The 22,639-nt window shown below is 42.6% G+C and overlaps 1 protein-coding gene and 1 long non-coding RNA gene across 3 annotated transcripts in view; one reads left to right on the forward strand and one right to left on the reverse strand.

Moving 5' to 3' along the window:
- Positions 1 to 39: 39 nt before the first annotated feature.
- Positions 40 to 542, reverse strand: LOC142873340 (uncharacterized). The gene is made up of 2 exons (XR_012921383.1): positions 391 to 542; positions 40 to 228 (listed from the first exon to the last, which is right to left on the reverse strand). It is a non-coding gene; the product is annotated as an uncharacterized LOC142873340 (long non-coding RNA).
- A 41-nt stretch (positions 543 to 583) lies between these two features.
- BPIFC (BPI fold containing family C) overlaps positions 584 to 22,639 on the forward strand; it is a 50,721-nt gene continuing 28,665 nt past the window's right edge. Inside the window, exons 1-6 of one of the 2 annotated variants that reach the window (XM_076007060.1) lie at positions 584 to 788; positions 2,351 to 2,470; positions 5,910 to 6,099; positions 9,681 to 9,774; positions 16,612 to 16,735; positions 19,939 to 20,059. In XM_076007060.1, the coding sequence (XP_075863175.1) occupies positions 16,612 to 16,735; positions 19,939 to 20,059 (245 nt within the window). In that variant the 5' untranslated portion in view covers positions 584 to 788; positions 2,351 to 2,470; positions 5,910 to 6,099; positions 9,681 to 9,774. The remainder of the gene's footprint in view (positions 789 to 2,350; positions 2,471 to 5,909; positions 6,100 to 9,680; positions 9,775 to 16,611; positions 16,736 to 19,938; positions 20,060 to 22,639) is intronic. The other variant, XM_076007059.1, reaches the window with a different exon arrangement.

The raw sequence follows: 22,639 nt of genomic DNA on the forward strand, positions 1-22,639 counted from the left end.
ATCTGTTGCTGCGTAACAGTCACCCCAAGGCTTAACGGCTTGAAGCAGTAAACATTTATTGTCCCATAAATAAATGGGTTCCATAGGCCAGGAGTTTGGGGGTGGCGGAGCTGGGCTGGTGCCTCAGGGTCTCGCGAGAGTACAGTCAAGGTGTAGCCAGGGCTGCAGTCACCTTCTGCGTCTTGGCTCGGCTGGAGGACCGGCTTCCAAAGTGGCTCACTCCCACGACTGTTGGCAAGAGGCCTCAGTTTTTTACTATAGTAGCCCCATAGGGCTACTTGAGTGTCCCCATGACATAGCAGCTGGCTTCCCTCAGAGCGAGTGATCCAACAGAGAGACCCAGGCAAAAGCCACAATGTGTTTTATGATCTACCCTCAGAAGTCACCTACCTTTGTTTCTGTCATGTTCTACTGGTTACAAAGCAGCCCTTCTGTGTGGGAGGATCAACCTAAAGGCAGGAACACCGATAGACGCGGGTCCCTGGGGGCCGTTCTGAAGGCTGGCTACTATGGAAGGTCTGACAGTAATAACTTGGATGAGGGAGAGAGTATCCTCACATCCATCCTTGTGTGATAACCATTGTCTGCATCACTATAGGAGAGTTGAATCCCAATAGGGATTTATCCCAGTAGGTGGCAGCACTTGTCCACATCCTGCCCTTCACTCAAGCATGTATAGACTGCCTACTTTGTGACAGATCCTACAGGCTGGATACTCAAAGACCAAAAAGACATGTTCCTGCCCATGCAGAGTTTACAGCTGAGTGAATCAACTCTTGCAGTGGACTGTAAGAAGTGTCTCATTTATGATGGGGATAAATACAGACCTGGGGATTGGGGTACATAGAGGAGGGTTGCTGTGCCAGTAGAATTCTTTAGTAGTGAGCAATATGGGATTGAGGAAGGATGACTCTGTGTGACCAGAGTGAAAGACAGAGTGGATACACCCCGTTTTAAGAAGAGCCTTGGACTAAGCAAAGGGTTTGGAACACATTCTAGAATGTATGGGAAGCCACTGGAGAGTTTTAAGAAGGGGAGTCTCTGCTATGAGGGTTCTTAGTTCTGAGCAATAGACGCTGTCTCTGGCTGACTAAGCAGAAAAGGTGTATATTAAAAGGATACTGTATAGCTCAGGGAATTCTAGGGAGGACTGGAGAAGTGGCCTTAGCTAAAGCTTCTGCGAATGAAGCTGAGAACCTAGCTGAAGAACTGGCCTGATAAGGAAACTATCACACTGAGATTGCTACTACCTCCTCACCCTACACTGGAAAAAACTGCTGTCACCACTGCCAGGAACCACTGGGGAATGACAGCCACTGTTATCATCAAATGCTCTACATGCTTTTGCAGCCCCCTGCAAAATGCCAAACTTTGATAAGAGCCTTTTTCTTGATTTTGCTCACTTGCAAATCAAAGGCTCATGGGGTGGACTTGATTGAGGGAGTCTGGATCCCCTAACTGAGTCCTAGCTACAAAGGAGACTGGGAATTGGAGTCTGAACTCCCTTGGGGAGGCAGGACTCATAATATTGGAATTTTCCCCCAAATAAAGGGAAATCTGTTCAAAAGATGATAGGAAGCCATGAATCTGACAGGGATACACCACTAGGGTCATGATCAGATCTGTAATGTGAAATCTGTCACTGGAGATTGTGATAGAATGAGAGGGATAGATTAGATCGGGATTTCTCCATCTCAGCACTGTTGACATTTTAGGCTACAAAAGTTTTTGTTGTGGGGGACGATTCTGTACATCAGGAGTCCTCAAACTTTTAAAACAGGGGGCCAGTTCACTGTCCTTCAGACCGTTGGAGGGCCATTGGAGAGTGCGGCACACATTCCACACATGCGCACTGTGGGCCCGGGATGAGTCAGCTACTAAGTAGGACAGGCAGCAGTGGCAAAAACACCTGGTGGGCCAGATAAATGTCCTCGGCCTGCAGGCCACAGTTTGAGGACCCCTGCTGTACATTGTAGGATGTTTAGCAGCATCCCTAGTCTCTATCCACAAAATGCCAGTAGAACCCTCTCCCTCCCCAGTTATAAGAACCAAAGATGTGTCAAATCTTTGTTAAATATCCCCTGGCAGGAAAAATCACCTTGAGAAGCACTGTATTAGAGACCATCTCAGTTAGGAGGCTCTTCTGGTAACTGAGAGAAGAAAGAAATTAGTGGCATGACAGTGGATGGAGACAATTGGTGGGCAAGGACGATGTTATAAAGTAGAAATAGTAGAACTTGAAAAATGACTCTGCAGTATTTGGAAGCTGTATTAGGTTAGCTTCAGTTGCTCAAACAGAAATCCCATATAGCAGTGATCTAAACAAAATAAAAGTTTCTCTCTGAAATAGCACTCTTGGATAAAGCAGCGCAAAGCTCATGTGGTGGCCATCTTTGGAGGCCATCTCCCCCAGTCTGCCTCTGAGAACTACGTAAACCTGCAGAGGTTGCCATCTACAAGAATGATAGTGGTAAGGAGAATATGTCAGGCAGGTGTGTTGTAAAGATTCACACCTGTCTTTTTTGTTTTGTTTAAGCCACTAAGTTTATAATACTTTGTTATAGAGATAGTAGAAAAGTATTAACAATACACCTGGGGTCCTTTTCGCAATCCTTTGCCCAACAGGGAGTAACTGCAGGGATGGCGGAAGTAGCCCAACCACAGCAGTGTGGGAGGATCCTGGAAGAGAGGCAGAGCATCCCCCAGACACTGCCAAGTTTTAAGGTAGTCTGGGGGACAGTCCTCCAAACCCTCAAAGGTCCATGAGAATATTACACACCTCTTCTCTCAGCTATCTCCCTTCCTGAGAATTTTTTTTCCTTTCGCAGAATGCCACCTTAATGTGTCTGTAGGCAATGAGCCTGCAACTTTCAAAGAGCTCAGAAATTTAATTTTTTTTGAAAAAAAAAATGGACCATTTTATAGAATACTGCAAAGAGATGATGTCACTATCTTGTGGGAATTCATTCATTGGCTCCCTTTAGGTGTTTTTTTATTGTAAGTAAAATTTTAATTTTAGAACAGTTTTAGATTTATGGAATTATTTCAGAGAGTTCCCATATACCCCACACCCAGTGTTCCCTTATGATACACTTCCCACAAATTAATGAATGAACATTGATACATTTTTGTTAACTAAAGTCCATACTTTATTGAGATTTCTTCAGTTTTTTTCCCAATGTTCTTTTTCTGTTTCAAGATATCATACAGGATATCACATTACCTTTAGTGGTCATGTTTCCTTAGGCTCCTCTTGGTTGTGATAGTTTCTGAGATTTTTTTATTTTTTAATGAGACAGAGTCTTGTGCTCTCTTGCCCAGGCTAGAGTGCAGTGGTGCGATCACAGCTGACTACAACCTAAAACTCCCAGGCTCAAGTGATCCTCCTGCCTGAGCCTCTTGAGTAGCTGGGACTACAGGCATATGCCACCACACCCATCTTATTCTTTATGTTTTTGTACAGACAGGGATCTCACTATGTTGCTCAGGCTGGTCTTGAACTCCTGGTCTCAAATGATCCTCCCACCTAAAGGCCTTCCAAAGTGCTGGGATTATAGGCATGAGCCACTGCATTCCCCACCTGTTCATATCTTTTACTCCCTTTTTAATTGGGTTTTTGTTTCCTTATTGTTGATTCTCTTTTAGTTTTTTAACTATTATTCAAATATCTTTCTTCATTATTCCCCACTGTCAATTTTACCTTTCCATATCTATGGGAGGTGGGGTGATGTAGTCATCAAGCTACTTCCTGCTGAATTGGTATGATGTTTTAGATGGTAGGTACAGATTCTCAGGTTACAAAGGGCACAGGCAATAACTATAACCGTGAGGACTGACAAGACAAAATGAACTGTCACCTTGCACACAATATCCAATACAGGACTGGGTTAGAAAAGAAACATGGAATCTTTGAGAGCAGAACTATCAGATGTACCCTGTAGGTGATCTAAGAGACCAGTTTCTGCAAATTCAGAAATCATGTACAGAAATACTTGTAACAAATGAGGTTTAGGATGACACACCCAGCAGCAAGATGGATCAACCGAAAAGGCAATAGCTCAGGGAAATCCTCACTAAGGAGTTGTTCCTTTAATTTTGGTATGATGGACCCATGAAGAGCTGTTTAAACCATAGACTTCTGGGTCCCACCTGCAGAGTTTCTACCTTAGCAGGCCTAGCGAGGGACTTGAGAATTTGTGTTTCTAATAATTACCAGGTGATGCTGATGCTGCAGTGAAACCACACTTTGAGAACCACTGGTCTATACTACGTGGTCTTGCTGTGGTTACTCTTTTATATGCTTATAAATGACTTTGAGATAGCTGTGCCTGGTAAGAAATTGAAATGGGCCTTTAAAAAATGTTTGAGGGGAAAATAGAACCATGCAAATTAGAAAAAGAATCCCGAGAAGTTGTTGAAATGATTAAAACCCTATCCATGGACCAAATGCAGATGTCTGGAACGCATTGAGAGAAATAATCAAGATACAGTTCTTGGAAAGTGAACTACAAGGTATATAAGAGACAGGTATATAAGACAGGTATATAACTCCAGGTATATAAGAGACAGAGTAAGGATGGGGTGGTTTAGAATTCTCACAATTTGATCTGTAAACTTTAGTATTATTTGAGTCTTTTATATCTTTTATCACAAGAATGTATTCACATGCTTGTTGGACAGTGAAGAAAAATGATGTTAGGAATGTTAGCATCCACTCCTCAAGAAAAATGCTATTTCCTACTAAAAGGACTAGATAGAATACTTTAATATACTTTATTTCAGTATCTCTCAACCGCGGTGCCTTTTCCTGCCAGGGGACATCTGACATAGTCTGGAAACACTTTTGTCACAGTGGGGTAGGAGGGCGTGGTGCCACTGGCATATAACAGGTTGAGGTAGGCTGCTGCTAAACCTTCTACAATGCACAGGACAGGCCCCCATAGCACAGAATTATGTACCCCAAAATGTCAGTAGGGCTAAGAGGAGAAATCTATTTGAATTAGGCTCATACCAGTGATTCCCAGATGTTTCAGAGTAACATCACACTATTTTATCGGTTTGATTCCATAATATCCCTCATGTCTCATAAAAATCATACATATGTGCATTTAAAATTTAGCAAAAATTTAAGCTCATTTTGAACTGCAATCATAAAATGTGACTCCCTTTTAGGTAACTAATAATGATAGAAGGGACTAGGCGAGTGGGTTTGTTTGCTTTTTTAAGCCAAGAGGGAGTCACTGCTGTAAACTGTTCCAGAGTGTGACTGGCAGGAGAGGCCATGGTCTGAGTCAGTCACTGGTGTCCACCCAGAAATGTCATCACACAGACATCAAGGAACTGTGGCCCAGGACAGAGCAGGAAGGAGAAGGGGAGCTACTACTGGGATAGGATGATTCTGCCAGACTTCTCAGCCCTCCCAGAGTAAACTGTAGGGTCACTCACCTCTCTCCAGGACCACAAGAATTCCAGGTCTCCTCTGGTTAGGAATAAACTGGTGGTTTCAAACGAATACATAAATCTGTATTACTCACACAGATTCAGTTAGCAGCTCAGAAATACACATGGGTTGCCTAGCAACGGCATCCTTCCCTCTCCCCACATTCCACATCCCTGGGCTGTGGGTTGCCCTTTAGTAACCTTCCTAAAAGGGTAGCCTCGGATAGTGGCTAAGAGGGTGGACTTCTGGGAGCAGAGCACCTGGGTCCTGAATCCTGGCTCCATGACTTACTAGCTGTGAAACCTAAGCTCAAGCAAGTTACCCCACCTATCAAATGGAAATAATATTAGTTCCTCATACAATCTTGGTGGGAATTTAATGAGTCAATATGTGGGTGATGCCCAGAGCATAACAAATGCTCAATAAATATTAGCTTTTATTTTTCTCTACCTTTTATATCCCTCTTTAGGATTGCCCTTCAACCAGATTTCACCAACACGAATGTTGAGGGGTCATGAGGTCTGGAAGCTTGTGATGTCTTTTGCACCAAAAGTGCCTTACCTGGCCATGTACACATAATTCTTGTCCCCTCTCACTTTTGTCTCCTACAAAGAACAACATAATTTTTCTTCCGAGCTGAAAACAAGTTTGACCTTCAGGTACCTCCTTTCTACATGGGAATAGCCCAGACATTCTAGAAACCAAGAACTGAGATGCTCATTTCCCTAACACTGTCTCTTAACATTTTTCTTTAATGAACAAGTATTTCTACTTAGTTAATTATGATTTTTCTTTTGGAGTTTTAATTAAGAGTGTCTCTTGCTCTGCAAATATTAATACACTGTTAGCTATTCGACTGTGTAGTAATTAATCTTGCATCCTAGATTGCCATCGTGAGTAGGGTGAATAGGCAGGAGTATCCAACAAATCTTCAGTTAAATATGGAAATCTAAAATAAACAATGAAACTGGATAGAGTACTGCTGGTTTTTGTTGTTGTTGTTCTTAGTGATGAACTTGGCAAATTTGCCCTGAAATGATTCCTTAAATAGAAAAGAAGGCTAATTAGGTGACTTCTAAAGTCCCTTCCAAATAAAAGAAAACAAACTAGCTATACTCTCATCTTAGATCTTTGTTTCCTAAACTCTGATTACTTGAGCCTTTTTTTCAAAAACGATTCTATGTCCCCTGTGAGCTGTACTGTTATTTGTTTTATTTCCATCAATCAACCCACTTCTTAAAATCTATATGTTTGTTTAAAAGGGAGAAGTTATATAAAGGGGAAACTTCCATTAATTTCCAAATAGAGGATAACTGTAATAAACAAATTCAATGAAAACTAAATGTTGTATATTTCTTAAAAATAAAAGTTGTTTGAAATATCATTTTAGTTATTAATTTCAAATAAAAATAGATGAAATGCAAGTAATATGCATCTTATTGTCACTGTATGAAAAACTTAATAGGTGCTACCTCCTTTAAAATAATTCTCACAACCTCCTTTTTTGTTGTTTGTTTGTTTGTTTGTTTTTTGAAAGAATGTCTTGCTCTGTTGCTTGAGCTAGAGTGCAGTGGTGTCATCGTAGCTCACTGCAACCTCAAACTCCTGGGCTCAAACAATCCTCCTGCCTCAGCCTTTGAAGTAGCTACAGGTGCACACCACCACGACTGGCTAATTTTTTAATTTTTGTAGAGATGAGGCCTCACTATATGGCCCAGGCTGGTCTCAAACTCCTGGGCTAAAGCCATCCTCCCTCCTTAGCCTCCCAAAGTCCTGAGATTACAGGAGTGAGCCACTGTGCCCAGACTCACAACTATTCAAAGTAAATGTGAGCTCCACTTGCAGAGATGATGTCTCTGAGACCCAGAAGAGTGAAGCAAATTGCCCAAAGTCTCAGAGCTGGGATGGGTAGGGCAGGTCCTGGTCCAGGGGAGGCAAAAACCCTCAGGACAAGTCTCCCTGTTTTGTATTACTCTATCATTCATTGAAATCATCCTCCCTGAGAACTCTCCCCAAACCTGTGGCAGAACCCAGGATACAAAACAGTGACTCTGGGGTTTTCACCAAGATATGGTTAGACTTGCAGGTCTTTTGTAATAGGAAGTAAAAGTATTTGCATTAGGAAAGACACTGTTATCTTACAGTTTTCATCTTCCTTCCAAGACTAGTTCTTCCTAAGCAGCTGGTTAATGGGTGTGAGATGCATATAAGAGGCTGGATGAGATCTAATCTTTCTGACAGAGAAAAGGAATTGAGAGGTGGAGGACAGTGAGGGTGAGACCCAAGGGTCATCCAGCTAGACCCAAGAAGCTGCTATGGAGAGGAGAGATAGGAAAGAGGAGACCTAGAACCACAGAGACGGGAAGAGAGGCGGGCAGGGTGCAACCCAGGAAAGAAACTGAGAAAAAGATGGAAATATTTAGAGGTATTAATATTTTGTGAATTTTTTCCATAGGATGTGTGATGTCGTTCATCTTCTACTATGCATGGTTCTGTATTTTTTCTAATGCACTAAAAATAATCACAGTACAATTTCAAGTGTTTACCTGCATAGCACCTGAAGTTATTAATACCTCTCATACCTTCAGCAGGACGTGCACCATAGGAAACTCATTTACTTCTGTGGCTTTAGCTCCACCTCTAAAGTGATGACTTGGACATCCATATTTCTAGCTGACCTCTTCCCTGAACCCCAGCTACCCACCTGACATCACCATTTAGATATCCAGTACGATTATTTCTGCCCCCATTCCATTCTAGACATACTGGCCCACCGTTGCTGTTCCCTTCCCCCTTTGCCTTCCGTGCTTTGCCTCCCTGACTTCTAATAGTCAGATCTTAGCTCAAATATCACCTCCTCAGAGAAGCCTGCCTGGAATTCCTAACAAAGTAAGCCCACCTCCCCCAGTTATATCACCCCACCAATTACAAGACCACCCCACCAAAAACATTCCCTTATTTCCTTCATAGTACAGGTCACAATCTATACATTTTTGTTTATTGTGTTGTTTGCTTGGTTATCTTGTCTCCATCTCCTAAATCATAAACTCCATGTGGACAGAGATTCTCTTGTTTGCTGATGAGGACTTTGCATATAGTAGGTGTTCAATAAATATTTGTTGATTGAATGGACTAATTTATGCTGACTAATAATAAATGAGTCTATGAAGAGAGTGTCTGCAGGTTCATATCACCATTGATATAGCCACATACTAATGAGTAAAATGTTACAGCACTTTACAGTTTTAATAGCACATTCTCACATGTTATCAATGTTTTTCTTCACCAGAACCTATCAAGGAAGATATTATTTTTATCCTCATTTTACCCCTAAGGAAACTCAGTTCAAATAGGCAAATATAACTCAAAGTATAACTCACCTGAAAAGCTGTCGAAAGTATGGACAATACCAAGTGAATGTGCCTGTTGTTCCTTCTAAACTGACCAATCCTCCTGATTTGCCCAGGACTGTTCTGATTTTAGTACTGAAAATCCTGCATTCTGGGAAAACCAGGACAGTTGGTCACCCTGTCTTACCCAGAGAGTTGTAGATAAGACATAAGACACTTCATACAACCAGATCTCTGGCCATCCAAAAGGCATGGGCTAAAATTCATTTATAGGAGATAGGAGCAGGGATGGGGTTTAGAATCTAAAGATATTAAGTTATGTAAGAGTTGATGGATCCACCCAACTTACTTCAAAGGAATGCTGGGACAGGAAGTCATCAATAACATTCTGAAAAGGAGCAAACATTATCAGATGCCTGAACGATAAAGATGGTAACTAGGTCAGCCTGGTTATCAAGCCTCATGCTTTCAGACTGAATGTGATGATCCATCAAAAGTCCAAAGGTATTCTGGCAGGAGTGGAGCCATCACGGCAGGCACCCTGACCAGAAGAAACCAGAAGGCACTTATTATCCCAGAAAAAAAATTTCTTTCTCTTCCAATTCAATGTAACAATACCTTTATCAATACACTGGTCCTAATCATTTTGGTAAAGTAGCCATGACAATTTTGCAAGTGTGGTGTGTGTGTGTGTGTATGTGTGTGTGTTTTGTAGGGAGGTAATTATTGCCTAGGTGGCATTGTCTGTTCATCTAGGTAGAGACTGTAGTGTTCATTCATACCATTGGGTAATTGCAGTGAAGCAATTGTGTATCACATTTTGAAAGAGGCATTTAAAAAAAACCCACTGCTGAGATGATTCAGACTTAATTATCTTTGCTTTTCGGCAGCTGAGTTCAAGGCGCAAGGTGGAGAACACGTCGGCTTCAAAAGCAGAAGGAAGCAAAGGTTGTTCCTCAGCTGTGGCTACATCTTCTGCTTGAGGTAAGACTCAGGAACAAACTACAGGGCTCTGCCAGCGCATGCTCTCCAAACAGGGATCTCTCACTGGAGATGCCCCAGCTCTGGCAGAACCCTGAACCTTCAGCCGTCACATATCCTGGGGGTTTATTACTGTCTGCTGAGGGTTTCTGTGTTTCATTCATTCATTCGTTTGTTTGATGTCACGCATGCCCACTGCGATGCTTCTTAGGCAAGAGGTTAGTGAATACTGAACCGCTCTAAGAAAGACAAAGGAGTTGGTCTGGACCACATATTTAGTTTTGCATCCTGGAGCAAAGTTAAGATGATTGCTCAGTGGTCTGGACTTATTTTTGCCTCCGTTTCAGAGAAGAACCTAGCACAATGGCAGAAAATCCTGTCTCATCTCTTGGTCAGTGTGGGGAAGACTAAGAAGCTGTGACGATCCAGAGGCTTTGGAGGCAGATCTCAGACCACATCCGTGACCTAGATCCCCTCAGAGCAAAACTACCCTCCCACTTGCCTGAATCGTTGAGCTTGTTGGTGTGAAGCCTGGAGTTTTGGGAGGAAAGATGCAGCAGGAGTTGTCAAAGTCCTTTGTCACTGGAAATCTTGCCATAAAATCAGATGTATGGGCTGAGTCCCTTGAAATATTCCCCGATTCTGCCCATATTCCATACTTAACTCATTTAAACTTCTTATGTACATTTTGCCTTAGCCAGTATGTCGGAATACTCATATTCTAGACATCTTTAAGCCTGTTGAACTTAGCTTTTCAACCTGTGCCTAAGTTTCGAAGGCTGCCTTTCACTCACTCTTCACTCCCTGGAGCAGTTTTTCCAGAGTCTGTCAAAGCTCTCGCCCAGGAGCAGTCGTGGTAAGCCAAGCTGTGGGTTTCAGGAATGTTCTAAATTGGATTGGCATTTTCTTATTCCCAGTCATCAGAATGGCTCAGACGAGGACCATTGGATTTAGGGGCGTTGTTCTGTCTGTAATGTTGGTATGGAAACAAAACGACTACTGAGGTTTTGAACCCTGGAAAGAAGCAACTCCTCAGAAGTAACAAGATAGGTAACTTGCTGGCAGGGTTTTTAAGTCATCTTGGAGGCTTTCCTTTAACAGGCAGCCAGCCCTGCCCTCGCTTGTCAGCCAAATTACTTAACCTTTTAGTAGTCATCACCTTGCTTGACAAGGTTCTTTCCTCCCCTGCCCATAAATTATCATCCTAACCAAACAATTGAACTGAAAGTTGTGTCCAACCCATCCCTTTGTACCCCAGTCATTTCCTCCACTCATAGAATTTCTAGAGGAAAAATATGTTTTTCTATCTGCAATTTGGGTTCCTGGATCATCATCAAAGTATACCACTTCAGAAACTTCCTTTATCCAAGAAGGGAAAACAGGTTTTGCTGCTGGAAGGGAATTTAAAATTCCACTTGTGCCCAAGAAAATACAAAAGGATTTGCACTTTGATGCTTAAGAATTTCCAGATGTTTATTGAATTTTTTCACATTGAAAATGGCATCAAGCAACTCCTATTTAAAATTCCCAGATGAAAATGAAAAACCTTTTCATTCAATGAAAAGAAATTCATAAACACTAGGATTCGGAGCCAGAAGAATAAGGTTTGATTCCCAGGTGCCTGATTTACTTGGGATCCTGGACAAGTCATCCAGATTCTCTAAGCCTCCACATGTCTGAACTGGGGGTAAGATCATAATAATATCTACCTCAAAGAATTATGAGTTTTGTAAATGGTAAAGAAGTATAAATTTATCATTCCAGTTGTTATCCCATTCATGAGTAATATCTCTGTTTTGGTTTATTATGCTTTTTCACTGTGGAAACAGAGAACTCTATATATGATGGTTTAGTTTTTCATTTTTTTTTCCAACCTTTCCTAGAACTTTTCTTAGTTAACCAGAATTTTGTGAGCCTATTCAGTTGGTCAGTTAGCAACACATTGATTGAGGTCCTACTATGTACCAGGCAGAGACGTCCTTTCTGCCTGAATATCCATACAGTCTAATAGGTACAGACATTTTCGTATAATATCCTTTCCCATTGCTATCCACTGCTATAAAAATATTTAGTTTTAAAAAAAAAATCCCTCTGCTGCATGCTTTGGTATGACACATCCATTTGTAATTCTTTGCCTATAGTGATATTAGCATGACTGTATATTAGTATGGCCTCGCCATTTGTTAAAATATAGAAATGCTTCTATGTTGCTTGGTAAATAGCCACTGACCTGAGCCCCAGGAGTATTCCTCTCATTCCTGTAGTCCCACCCATCTCAGCCTCTTCCCCTCTCCAGGACCCATTGACCATCCCCCGGGGCAGCTAAAGGATCAAGGAAGGCCCAGCACAGCAGGAAACCCACTGGACCTAGTCCTGCAGGAGGGACTTGCATCCATTCTGATATAAGATGCCATTACCGTCACCCTGCCTGCAGGACACAGAGGGCTTCACATGGCCCTCTCCCACTACTCACATTTCCACTGGTCATTGCTCATTGCTTGGCTAGAGACCCTCCCCTCTCACCCGAGCTCCTTCCCCTCAGCTCTCACTGCCATTCTTCTATGCTTCCCCTAGTGCTGCCTGCACCCTGACCATCCCCAGGCCACCCCTCCTTAGCCCTGCCCCCAGTCCTGCTGCCCAGGTTCTTGCTGTAGCTTATCCTGCGGAACCCAAACCAATTCCGCAGGACTGAGACATCACACCGGATGCCTATGGCCATATCAGTGTTAAAATATTGAAATGCCTCAGTATCTAATGGTAAAGAGCCAATGCTCTGAGTGCCTCCCTCCAAGCCCCAGTGCCCCAACTATCTGGCCGAGACATCCTCTATCCTCCCCCGATCCAGCAGCCAACCGCATAGACCCCTCTCTGGGATTGTGTTCAACATCAGTTCCAATGGTTGCCTACACTCTACTAGTATGTAAATGCTTTGTTAATCACCTCTGCAAAGAACTACAATACAACGCAGAGTAAGGTAAGGGCTATTCCTTCATTTATTAATTAACTAATTCATCCCACCAGCACTTCCAATCACTCACTGATTGCCAGGCACTTAGCCAGATCTGAGACCTCGAAACCAAATGCAGTCTCTGCCTTCATGCATTTATGTTCTGGTAAGGGAGAGGCAGATCCTAAGTAAGAAAAGAAACATGCACACATGAATAAATGTATATTCTGATCAAGCGTTCAGGAGAAAATGAGATTTTTCTCAGGGAAGTCGGACATGGCTTCTGATAAAAGACTGTGTTTAAAGTGGACCTTAAGGATGTGCAGGGTTTCTGCAGGCCTGGCTGGAGGGGGACAGCATAGGCAACCTCATTAAGCAGAAAACATGGCATGTGTTTAGGGACCAGGACTTCCGTTTGGCTGGACAGTGGGGTAAACAGAGGGGACTCCTGGGAGGTCAGGTGAGAGATGGACTGATGCATGAACAGGTCAATACCCTAATTCTGAACCTCATGGCCCTCCAGCACAATATCCACATGGACATGGACTAATCTGGGCACAGGACCACTGTAAAAGTCAGGCAGTTTGTGCACTAGACAAAATGCCAGCCAAGAGGGTAAGTGGGGCAGTCCTTGCTCTCCCTGCCCAGCTGCATACATTGGGGTGGGAGTTCCTAAAATACTTTCCACTGGTCCCACTTGTGCCAATGGCTGGCATCTCTCCAAAGGAGCACCTTTTCCCATTTCACAAAAAAAGCCCAAGATAGTCTAGCAATAGCCTTGGCTGGACACTTCCATCTCTAATCAGACTGCTCTGTTCTTTCCAAGCAAATTCTCTGGAAAACTCTTGTCTACATCATCCCATTCCCACCTCCATGGCCTCACCTTTAAGCCTACACAACTCTCTCAATCAAACCTCTCACCTACTCTGGCCGAGCACCTCCTACCCCTTACAGTGACCTCTTCCCCTTCACCCGGCTGCTCCTGAATCCTAGTCCTCTTTGAATCCTTACCTGACCACCTGGCCTGACCCCTTTCTCTGTCTAAACACATGGTTCTCATGACTTCCTCTTCCTTGCCCACTCCACAAGGTCACCTTCCTTGGCCTTCCTTGATTTGTTCCACTTTGTGTGTTAGCCCAGTGGTACCGGCCACGCATGGGTCTCTAGCATGTGTGAATGCAGCAGTGAGATCTCATCCAGATTGTAAACTCCCAAAACCAGAAACGAAGCCTGTGAATGTATAGCTCACTTGGCTGTCATTAAAAGAAACCCACATCACTATTGCTGTTGGGTCCTGTGCTTCATCTATCAAGAAAATGAAATCGCATTAATTCACTGGATGCATTAATTCAACAAGCATATATTGATCATTCACATATCCCAAGCACAGGTGATATGACAGTGAATAAGATGTGGTTTCTCTCCTTGGAGAGGATTTTTTTAATCAAAAATTTGTTGTGTCTACCATGTTCCAGGCATTGTGCTAGACTCTGAAGTTATAAAAGTTAAGACACAATCCCTGTGACAAAGGGACAGACAAGTAAAAAGACAATCACAATACAGAGTGCAACCTACCAAGACCAAGGATTTCCCTAAGTGCTGTGGGAACCCATAAAGCTCATATGGCCCAGTTCACAGCCTCATGGAAGAGACATTCTTTCATTCAACATTTCCCCATTGCCTACTGTGTGCCAGTCGCTGTTCAGGGTGCTGAAGTGATGAAGTCTTTCCCATGAAGTCCACCAAATCCAGTAGAGGAGGCACACAAGAAACAAATCAAGCAAGACCCCATCTCTACAAAAAATGTTTAAAAATTAGCTGGGTATGGTGGTGCACACTTGTAGTCCCAGCTACTCAGGAGGCTGAGACAGGAAGATCACTTGAGCCCAGGAATTCGAGGCTGCAGTGAGCTATGATGGCACCACTGCACTCCAGCCTGGGTGAAAAAGCAAAACTCTGTCTCTTAAAAAACATTTAAAAAGAAGAAAATAGTATGCATATGTTGCTTATTAAAGAATATAACGTATGCTATAATTACTATGGTTTTAAATAAGTCAGCATGATATAGAGAGGAAGACAGAGGATGATTTTTTGAGACACAAACTTTTTGACAATACTCATTATTCAATGCTTCATTGTCTTCTGACATTTCATCTTAAAGAGGAGAAACATAAAACTGCCATTATATTTATTCCTTTGTATATAATATGTTGTCCTTTCTTTTACAGATGCTTGTAAGCTTTTTTCTTTCATAAACTGTAATTCAAAATTATTGCCAGAAAACAAATTAAATAAATAAATTAGCAACTATGTGCTACACTATATGATGATAAATGTTTTGGAAAAAATTAAGCAACAGGGGAGGCATAGGGAATATCAGAGTCACAGGGAAGGTGTCCTTGTTCTGCATGGAGTGGTAGGAAACGCTTCACTGAGATGACACTTGAGATCTAAAGACACGAAAGACCTAGACATGTGGTTATCTGAGAAAGACTATAACAGACAGAGGGAACAGCAAGTGCAAAGACCCTGGGGCACAGACTGCTTAGAGTATTCACAAAAGCTAAAGTTAACCAGTGGCGCTGGGGCCACATGACCCAGGCATGTGTGTTAAGGACAGAGGTCAATGAGAAAGTGGAGGTGTGGGGTGAGGAGGGCCCTGTAGCTGCTGGTGGAAGGGCTTTGGCTTTCACACTGAGTAATAAGGAGAACCACTGCAAGGCTTTAACAGGGTGGGTGACATGATCTGACTTTCATTTTAAGAAGCCTGCTCTGGCTGTGGTGTGGAGAATAGCCAGAAAGAGGCAAGGGATGGAGCTTGGAGACAGTGAGGAGGCGTCACAAACGTCCACGTGTCCGCATGAAATGGTGCAGGCTTGGACCAGGGGGTAGCGGTGGAGGGAGGAGAAGGAGACCCGCCTGCGGCAGGCAGCGTGGTCGTGTGTCAGATGTCCAAATGGAAGCACGTGCATGGCGCAAAGAGCGGTTGGGGTGCAGAGGAGAGTGTGAGGACCCCGGTGTGGAATGACATGGGGAGGGAAGCTTTCACAGAGGGGGACGCTGGAGCTGGCCCTGGAAGGGAGAGTGTGTACATGCATGTGTGTTTACACTGGGAGGGTTGAACAAAAGGCCCCCAAGCATGAAAGAACCAGCAAATTGAGGAGCAGCAAATAGCTCAGTGTGGCCAGCTCAGGACAGCACCACTTGGACAGGAGAAGAGGGACAGGAGCTAAGAAGTTTGGGGCCAGTTGTGAAAGATCTTGAGTGTGAAGCTAAGAGTGTAAGCCCTGTCCTGCAGGCACAGCGGAGTCACCAAAGGTCTTCACGCAGGTGGGTGATTGCTTCAGAGCCACCAGGCCATTTTTGTAAACTATCGACTAGTTTGTTCTAAGATTGTCAAGAATCCGCAATGCCCCAGCATCCTTCTCAGGGCATTTCTCAATCACTGAGTTTACTGCAAGGCTATTGTAGTATATTGTTTGTATTGTGTTGTATTGCACTATTGTATTGTGTCATCGTGTGTGTGTGTGTGTGTGTGTGTGTGTGTGACTCACCCACTAGTCTGTGAGAAGCAGAGGTCAAGGGCCATGTGTAGGTCATCTCAACATCCTCAGCACCTAGAACACATTCTGGTGTGTTCAGTAAATGATGCTTGAATGAATGAATAGATGGGTGGCAGGGTGGCGGGGTGGCTGGCTGGATGGATGGCTGGCTGGATGGATGGCTGGCTGGCTGGCTGGATGGATGGATGGATGGATGGATGGATGGATGGATGGATGGATGGAGTTCTGGAAGTGACCAATGAAAATGGGAAAGTCTAGAAATGTTGGATGGAATTGACCAATGAGAAAGCCAAGAATAATAAAGGAACCATAAATGTTGGTTAATTGCAGATGCATGCAAAGACGATCCCAGTCCTCTGGGGATGTTTCTTCCTGTGGAATCTCGGCATCTCATCCTCTCAGACCACTTACCCTGGAATCAAGGCGAGGGCTACCCAGCGGGCCCTGGACTATGGTGAGTGGGACACTTTCCAAAGCCAGGCTACAGCCCCCTAGGTGGGGTCCATGATCCAAACCCAGCAGCTCATAACTTGGGCTGTCTCATGACTGAGATGAGCTCTACTGTGGAGGGATCCAGTCCCTTATGCAGAGGCTGCTAAGATGGCTAGGAAGAAAGCACTGCCTGAAAATGCTCACCTTGACGCGAAGCATATCCGAACACAGCCACAGATTCTATCTCTCTCTCTCCCTTTCTCCTTCCCCCACACATACACAGTGGACATCTCGGGGCTCTAAATATTATAAGAATGCATTATAGAATAGAAGAAATGAGATTTTAGTAAAACTGACACCTTAGAGCTTCAGCAAAGGCTTGATTTCCAAAAAGACTTAGAATCCCCTAAGATTGTGTGCAAAATGTAATGTAGATGATGATTTATGCATTTTTCTCGAGAGAGGCTTCACAATATTTATGAGATGTGCCAAGGAGTCTGAGGCACTGAAATGTTAAGAACCACTCCTTTAGAGGGCTAGAGGGTGTTTATAAACACTAGGGAGAGAAAAATGTTGGAATGTGATTTTACTTGGGCTAAGGTGGGGGCAGATTGTGGAGAGGAAAGGGACTGCAAAATCAAAGTATATGAGCCTGTTTGACTCCTGTAAAATTTTGCCTATGATTGGCTGAATGTACATTGACAGATTTTGCCCAGTCCTCTTTAACTAAAGCAGTCAACCCAAGCACTACTAGTTAACCAAGAAATGCCTCCCCTGCTATACCAGAAAACAAATAAATGAGGGAAGGAAATAAGAGAGAAAGGAAAGAAGGAGGGAGGATTAATTTGGGGGAAAATCCTTGTTCCTCCCTTAGTACCTCGTCTGGCACAGGGGATCTGAAACTGATCCCTCTTACACAATTGTTATGTGAACCATGATATGTGTAGAAATACATACCAGGAACATGTATGTATGTTTATGCATGTGTATCTTGTTTCTATATTGATGTGCTGATATACATAGAAATGCATATGAGAAATAGATATCTCGTAACTGTATCAAAGTTGTGCAAACAGTTTTTTTCACCCACTAGAGAAGAGAAGTTAAAAGACCATACCTGAAATCCATCCGCATGAGTATGAATATCAGTTCTGTCCCTTTCCTCAATACATGGCCTTGGGTGAGTGGGTTTTCTCATGTGGAAAATGGGGTGATGAAAATGGTGCCTACCCACGTCTAGTGTAACATGAGGATCAAACGAGATCATCAGTGGAAATATAGCATGGGGTGGTGGAGACTCTGAAGTCAGAGTCATTTCTGGAGCATCCACCAAGGCGAAGCTCTGAATGTGCTCTCTGGGGCTTATGTTGACTTAATTCCAACAACAACCCTTTGAAGAAATTGTTGACATTTTTCAGACAAGGAGTCTGAAATTTCCCAAGTCACACACCAGTAAAGGGCTGAGGCAAAATATGAATTCAGGTCTGTTCTGCCTGATCTTAAAACTTGTGCTCTATCCTCCGCTCCCTGTTACTCCAAGCTCTGGCTAATGCCGCTCTCTGGCTGTGGGCTCTTGGGCAAGTCAGTGAACCTCTCTGAGCCTGAGCTGCCTCCTATGTGAAATAGGGATAATAATACCTATGTCATTGGGCTGCTGTGAGGATCCAAGGAGCGATGTATGTGGAGAATGTACAGTCCTGGCACATACAGGCACTCAATACAAATTAGCTACTATCATTTTGTCTCATCAATTAGTTATGCTCCCCCCATTTTCCAGAAAGAGATCTGATGTGTCTATTTATTAGTAGTACCTGCTCAATATTTATTGAAATGGAGAGAATGATAATAGTACCTACCCATGGGGTTGTTATGGAACATAAATGAATTAACATATTGTATAAAGCACTTAGAATGGGGTCTGGCAATAGCAAATGTCTAACAAATATTGGCTACTGTTATTCTCACATGTGTGGACAGACCACTGATGGTTACTATTGTCCTCATGTCACAGATGAGGAAATTGAGGGACAGATAGACTATGTAACTTGCACAATCACACTAGCTAGTATGTGGCAAAGTTGGGATTCACACCTAAGCTCTCCAATAGTGTCTTTGGTTCTATCTTTACATCCTTTATATTCTATCTTTATAGCCCCATATTACAATATTATTCATGGCCTTTTAGAGGATAAAATCTCTTCTACATCTCCAACAAAGAATAACTAGAAATGAACCTAAACTCCAAAATAAGGGATAAAGGCAAAATTTTCTCCATGATAAAATTAAAATTAAAAGATCATACTCAGAAGGCTGAGGTGGGAGGATCGCTTGAGCTCAAGAGTTTGAGACCAGCCTGGGAAACATAGCAAGACCCCATCTCTAAAAAAAAATTTTTAACAATTTTTTTTTAAATTAAAAGATTGTTCTTCATTAACTATGGAAGTAACTTTTCTCAAGCTCTTTTATATAGGTGAGGGCACTTTTCCCCCATGAGCTCAGAGAACTGTGTTCTGTGGTGCTTCCATATAAAGAGGCTGATGGGTTATTCAGGATGAAATAAAAGCAGTAATGTAACCTTTTCTGAGTCGTGCGATCCTTTGAGAACCTGGTGAAAATGTGGCTCCTCTCCCCTGAAAAATGAGACACATATGCACACACCACTTACTCAGCCTTTTATTAGAATTTTAGATAGCTCCAGAGTTCCCTACAGCCCATGGACCTCAGGACAAAAATTCTTGAGCTTAAAGAATGTGGAAAGAATGAAGAATGTGGAATTTTCTGGAACTGGCCATAGCACACAGATTCCAGAGCCAAAGAGCTTAGCTTTGACTACTGGCTCCCCCAGTTCTTAGTATAATTTGAGCAAGAATTAACCTCTCTGAGACTGTTTCTTTGTCTGTAAAATGTGCATGCTGAAAATAATAGTATACGTTAAAGAATATTTTGCACTTCTCATATCACATGGTCATATAATAAAACCCTTTAGCCATGGTCACATAGTGAAAATTTCTCATGATGTTAGCTTTGTGGTCTTGGGCAAATTCTTTAGAATCTCTGAGGAACAGTGTTTTCATCTTTAAAGTAGGGACTGTAATACCCACTTCGCAGGGTTGCTATTTTCTAAGTATCTAAGAGCATATCTCAATAAATTACATTTGTATGGTTAATGATATTATGCATGATCATCTTTGTTGTTATTGACATACCTTCTCATTTCCTTCACAGCTGTTCAAGCTGGGATGGAGATGATTGAACAAATGGTCAAGGAAAGGAACATCCCAAATATAAATGGTTCTGAGTCTCTTGAATTTCTAAAGGTTGATTATGTGAACTACAATTTTTCAAAGTAAGTGAAAGAAAAGAGCATTGTGTCTCACCTATGAGAAGCTCAAAAGAAACGGTGGAGGGACATGGGGCTTCTGGCCCCATGACTTCATCAGAATCCAGCCTCCTTGTCATTTTTCTGCTTCAGCAGCCTCAGCTCTGACTCCTACTCTCAAGTTTGCCTCATGGCTCAATATGGCCACTCTAGTTCCAGCCATCAAATCCATGTTTCAGGCAGCTGGGAGGAGGGGAAGGCAAGGGTAAAAGGGCTCTTATAAGCTCAGTCAGTCTCCTCTTTTAATGAGCTTTTTCTGAAGCTCTACCCCAATAAAATTCTACCCATACAATAGTTGTCAGAACTTAGTCATATGGCCACATATTAGCAATGAAGACTGAGAAATAGTTTTCCAACAAGACAACTTCTTCATCCTCAACAAATTCATGGGTGTTTAAGATAGAATGGAAATGGATGTTCAGTAACTGACAACCTCTGCCACAGTCACCAATAAGAGCCCCAAAAGCGGTATAGAGTGAGGATATCTTTGTCCACCTTGAACTCAATCTTCAGGGTTAGGGGAGAGCCAAAATTTTCTAAGGAGTTCTCTGTGACTGAGATTCACAATTTGCCCCAACACTTTAACAATCCAGTGACCATTCCCTGCTACTCCAACCCTTTGGAGTAATAATTTCCTGCTGTCAATGATAATATTCTATAAATCCAAGAGGATCTTTTTATGGAGGAAAAGAGATGCGGATACAGGGAAAGTTCCTGCCAATGCCCTCATCTGTATGAAGTTAGCCATTCAACAAGTATTTATTGAGCACCTACTATATACCTACTATATCCCCTATGTTCTAGGCAGAGGGGATAATGTAGTGAACAGCATACCTGTCCATAATGTCCAGTGGGAGAGGTGAACATTAAATCTTATTGTACAAACATGATAAAGTACACTTACACAAACCTAGATAGAATAGCCTACTACACATCTAGGCTATATAGTATATCCCAGGGGTCCTCAAACTTTTTAAACAGGGGGCCAGTTCACTGTCCCTCAGACCGTTGGAGAGTGCACACTGTGGGCCCGGGACAAGTTGGCTGCTAAGCAGGACAGGCAGCAGTGGGAAAAATACCTGGAGGGCCTGATAAATGTGCTAGGTGGCCCACATGTGGCCCGCAGGCCGTAGTTTGAGGACGCCTGGATAGCCTATTGCTCCTAGGCTACAAATCTGCATGGCATGTTGCTGTACTGAATATTGTAACATGGTGGTAAGCATTTGTGTGTCTAAACATATCTTAACATGGAACAGTAAAAATACAATATTATAATCTTATGGGACCAATGTTGTATATGCAGTTCGTAATTGACGAAATGTCATTATGCAGTACACGTGTATACATATGAAGTGCTCACATTCCTACTGGAAGGTGCTATTTTAGAAGGTGATTTACAAGTATCATTTATACACATAGATATAGATATAAATATATAGATATACACACACATGCCCTTTGACCCAACAATTCTACTCCTCAGCATCCTCCCTAAGGAAGCACATGTACAAAAGCAGTGGGTTTGAGGATGTTCACTGTAGAATTGCTTATAATACAGAAGTACTGGAAACAACCTAGATTTCCACCAACAAAGGAATGTTTTTTTTAAATGGTCCATCCATAGCTCAGAATACTCTGCAGCAGTCATAAAGAATTGGTTAGACCTGTATGTATCAAAACAAAAATATTTCCAAGATACATGAAATGAATCTCAGTCATCCTCCTCCCACAGTAGGACTCGTGATGTGTGATAGAAAGTAGTTGGGAAAAGGGGCCGGACACAGTGGCTCACACCTGTAATCCTAACACTCTGGGAGGCTGAGGTGGGAGGATCACTCAAGGTCAGGAGTTTGAAAGCAGCCTGGGCAAGAGCGAGAACCCTGTCTCCACTAAAAATATAAAGAAATTAATTGGCCAACTAAAAGTATATAGAAAAACTTAGCCGGGCATGGTGGCACATGGCTGTAGTCCCAGCTATTCGGGAGGCTGAGACAGAAGGATTGCTTGAGCCCAGGAGTTTGAGGTTGCTGTGAGCTAGGCTGATGCCACAGCACTCTAGCCTACACAACAGAGACTCTGTCTCAAAAAAAAAAAAAATGAATAAATAAAGTAGGTAGAAAAGGATGCATAAAAGAGGAAACAGCAAATAATCATTTCTTAATCAGCTATCACATTTATATTTTAATATTTTCCAAATCTTAGTTCAGTACAATGCCTTTCTCCTGTGCAGCAATTATACACACATGAACTCATTTTGTCTCCCCAACCTATTATACCTGTGAGTAATACTTCTTTTGAGTGATTGACTGGAAGAGGGTAAGTGCCTTGCCCAAGGTTGTTCAGCTAGTACAAAACTTGGCTCCGACTCAAGTGCTCTTTGCACAATATGTGAAGTAGCATAGCCTTGTGGTTAAAAGCACAGTCTGAAGTCAGACAGAGGAGGGTTCCAGGTCTGGTTCTACCACTTATATGTGACTTCAACCACTTTTCTTATCTTCTAATCTCTGAAATGGAGATTGCAAAAATAGCAACTGCCTCATGGAATTA

The sequence above is a fragment of the Microcebus murinus genome, chromosome 10 (assembly GCF_040939455.1).
Source record: "Microcebus murinus isolate Inina chromosome 10, M.murinus_Inina_mat1.0, whole genome shotgun sequence".
Lineage (NCBI taxonomy): Eukaryota > Metazoa > Chordata > Mammalia > Primates > Cheirogaleidae > Microcebus > Microcebus murinus.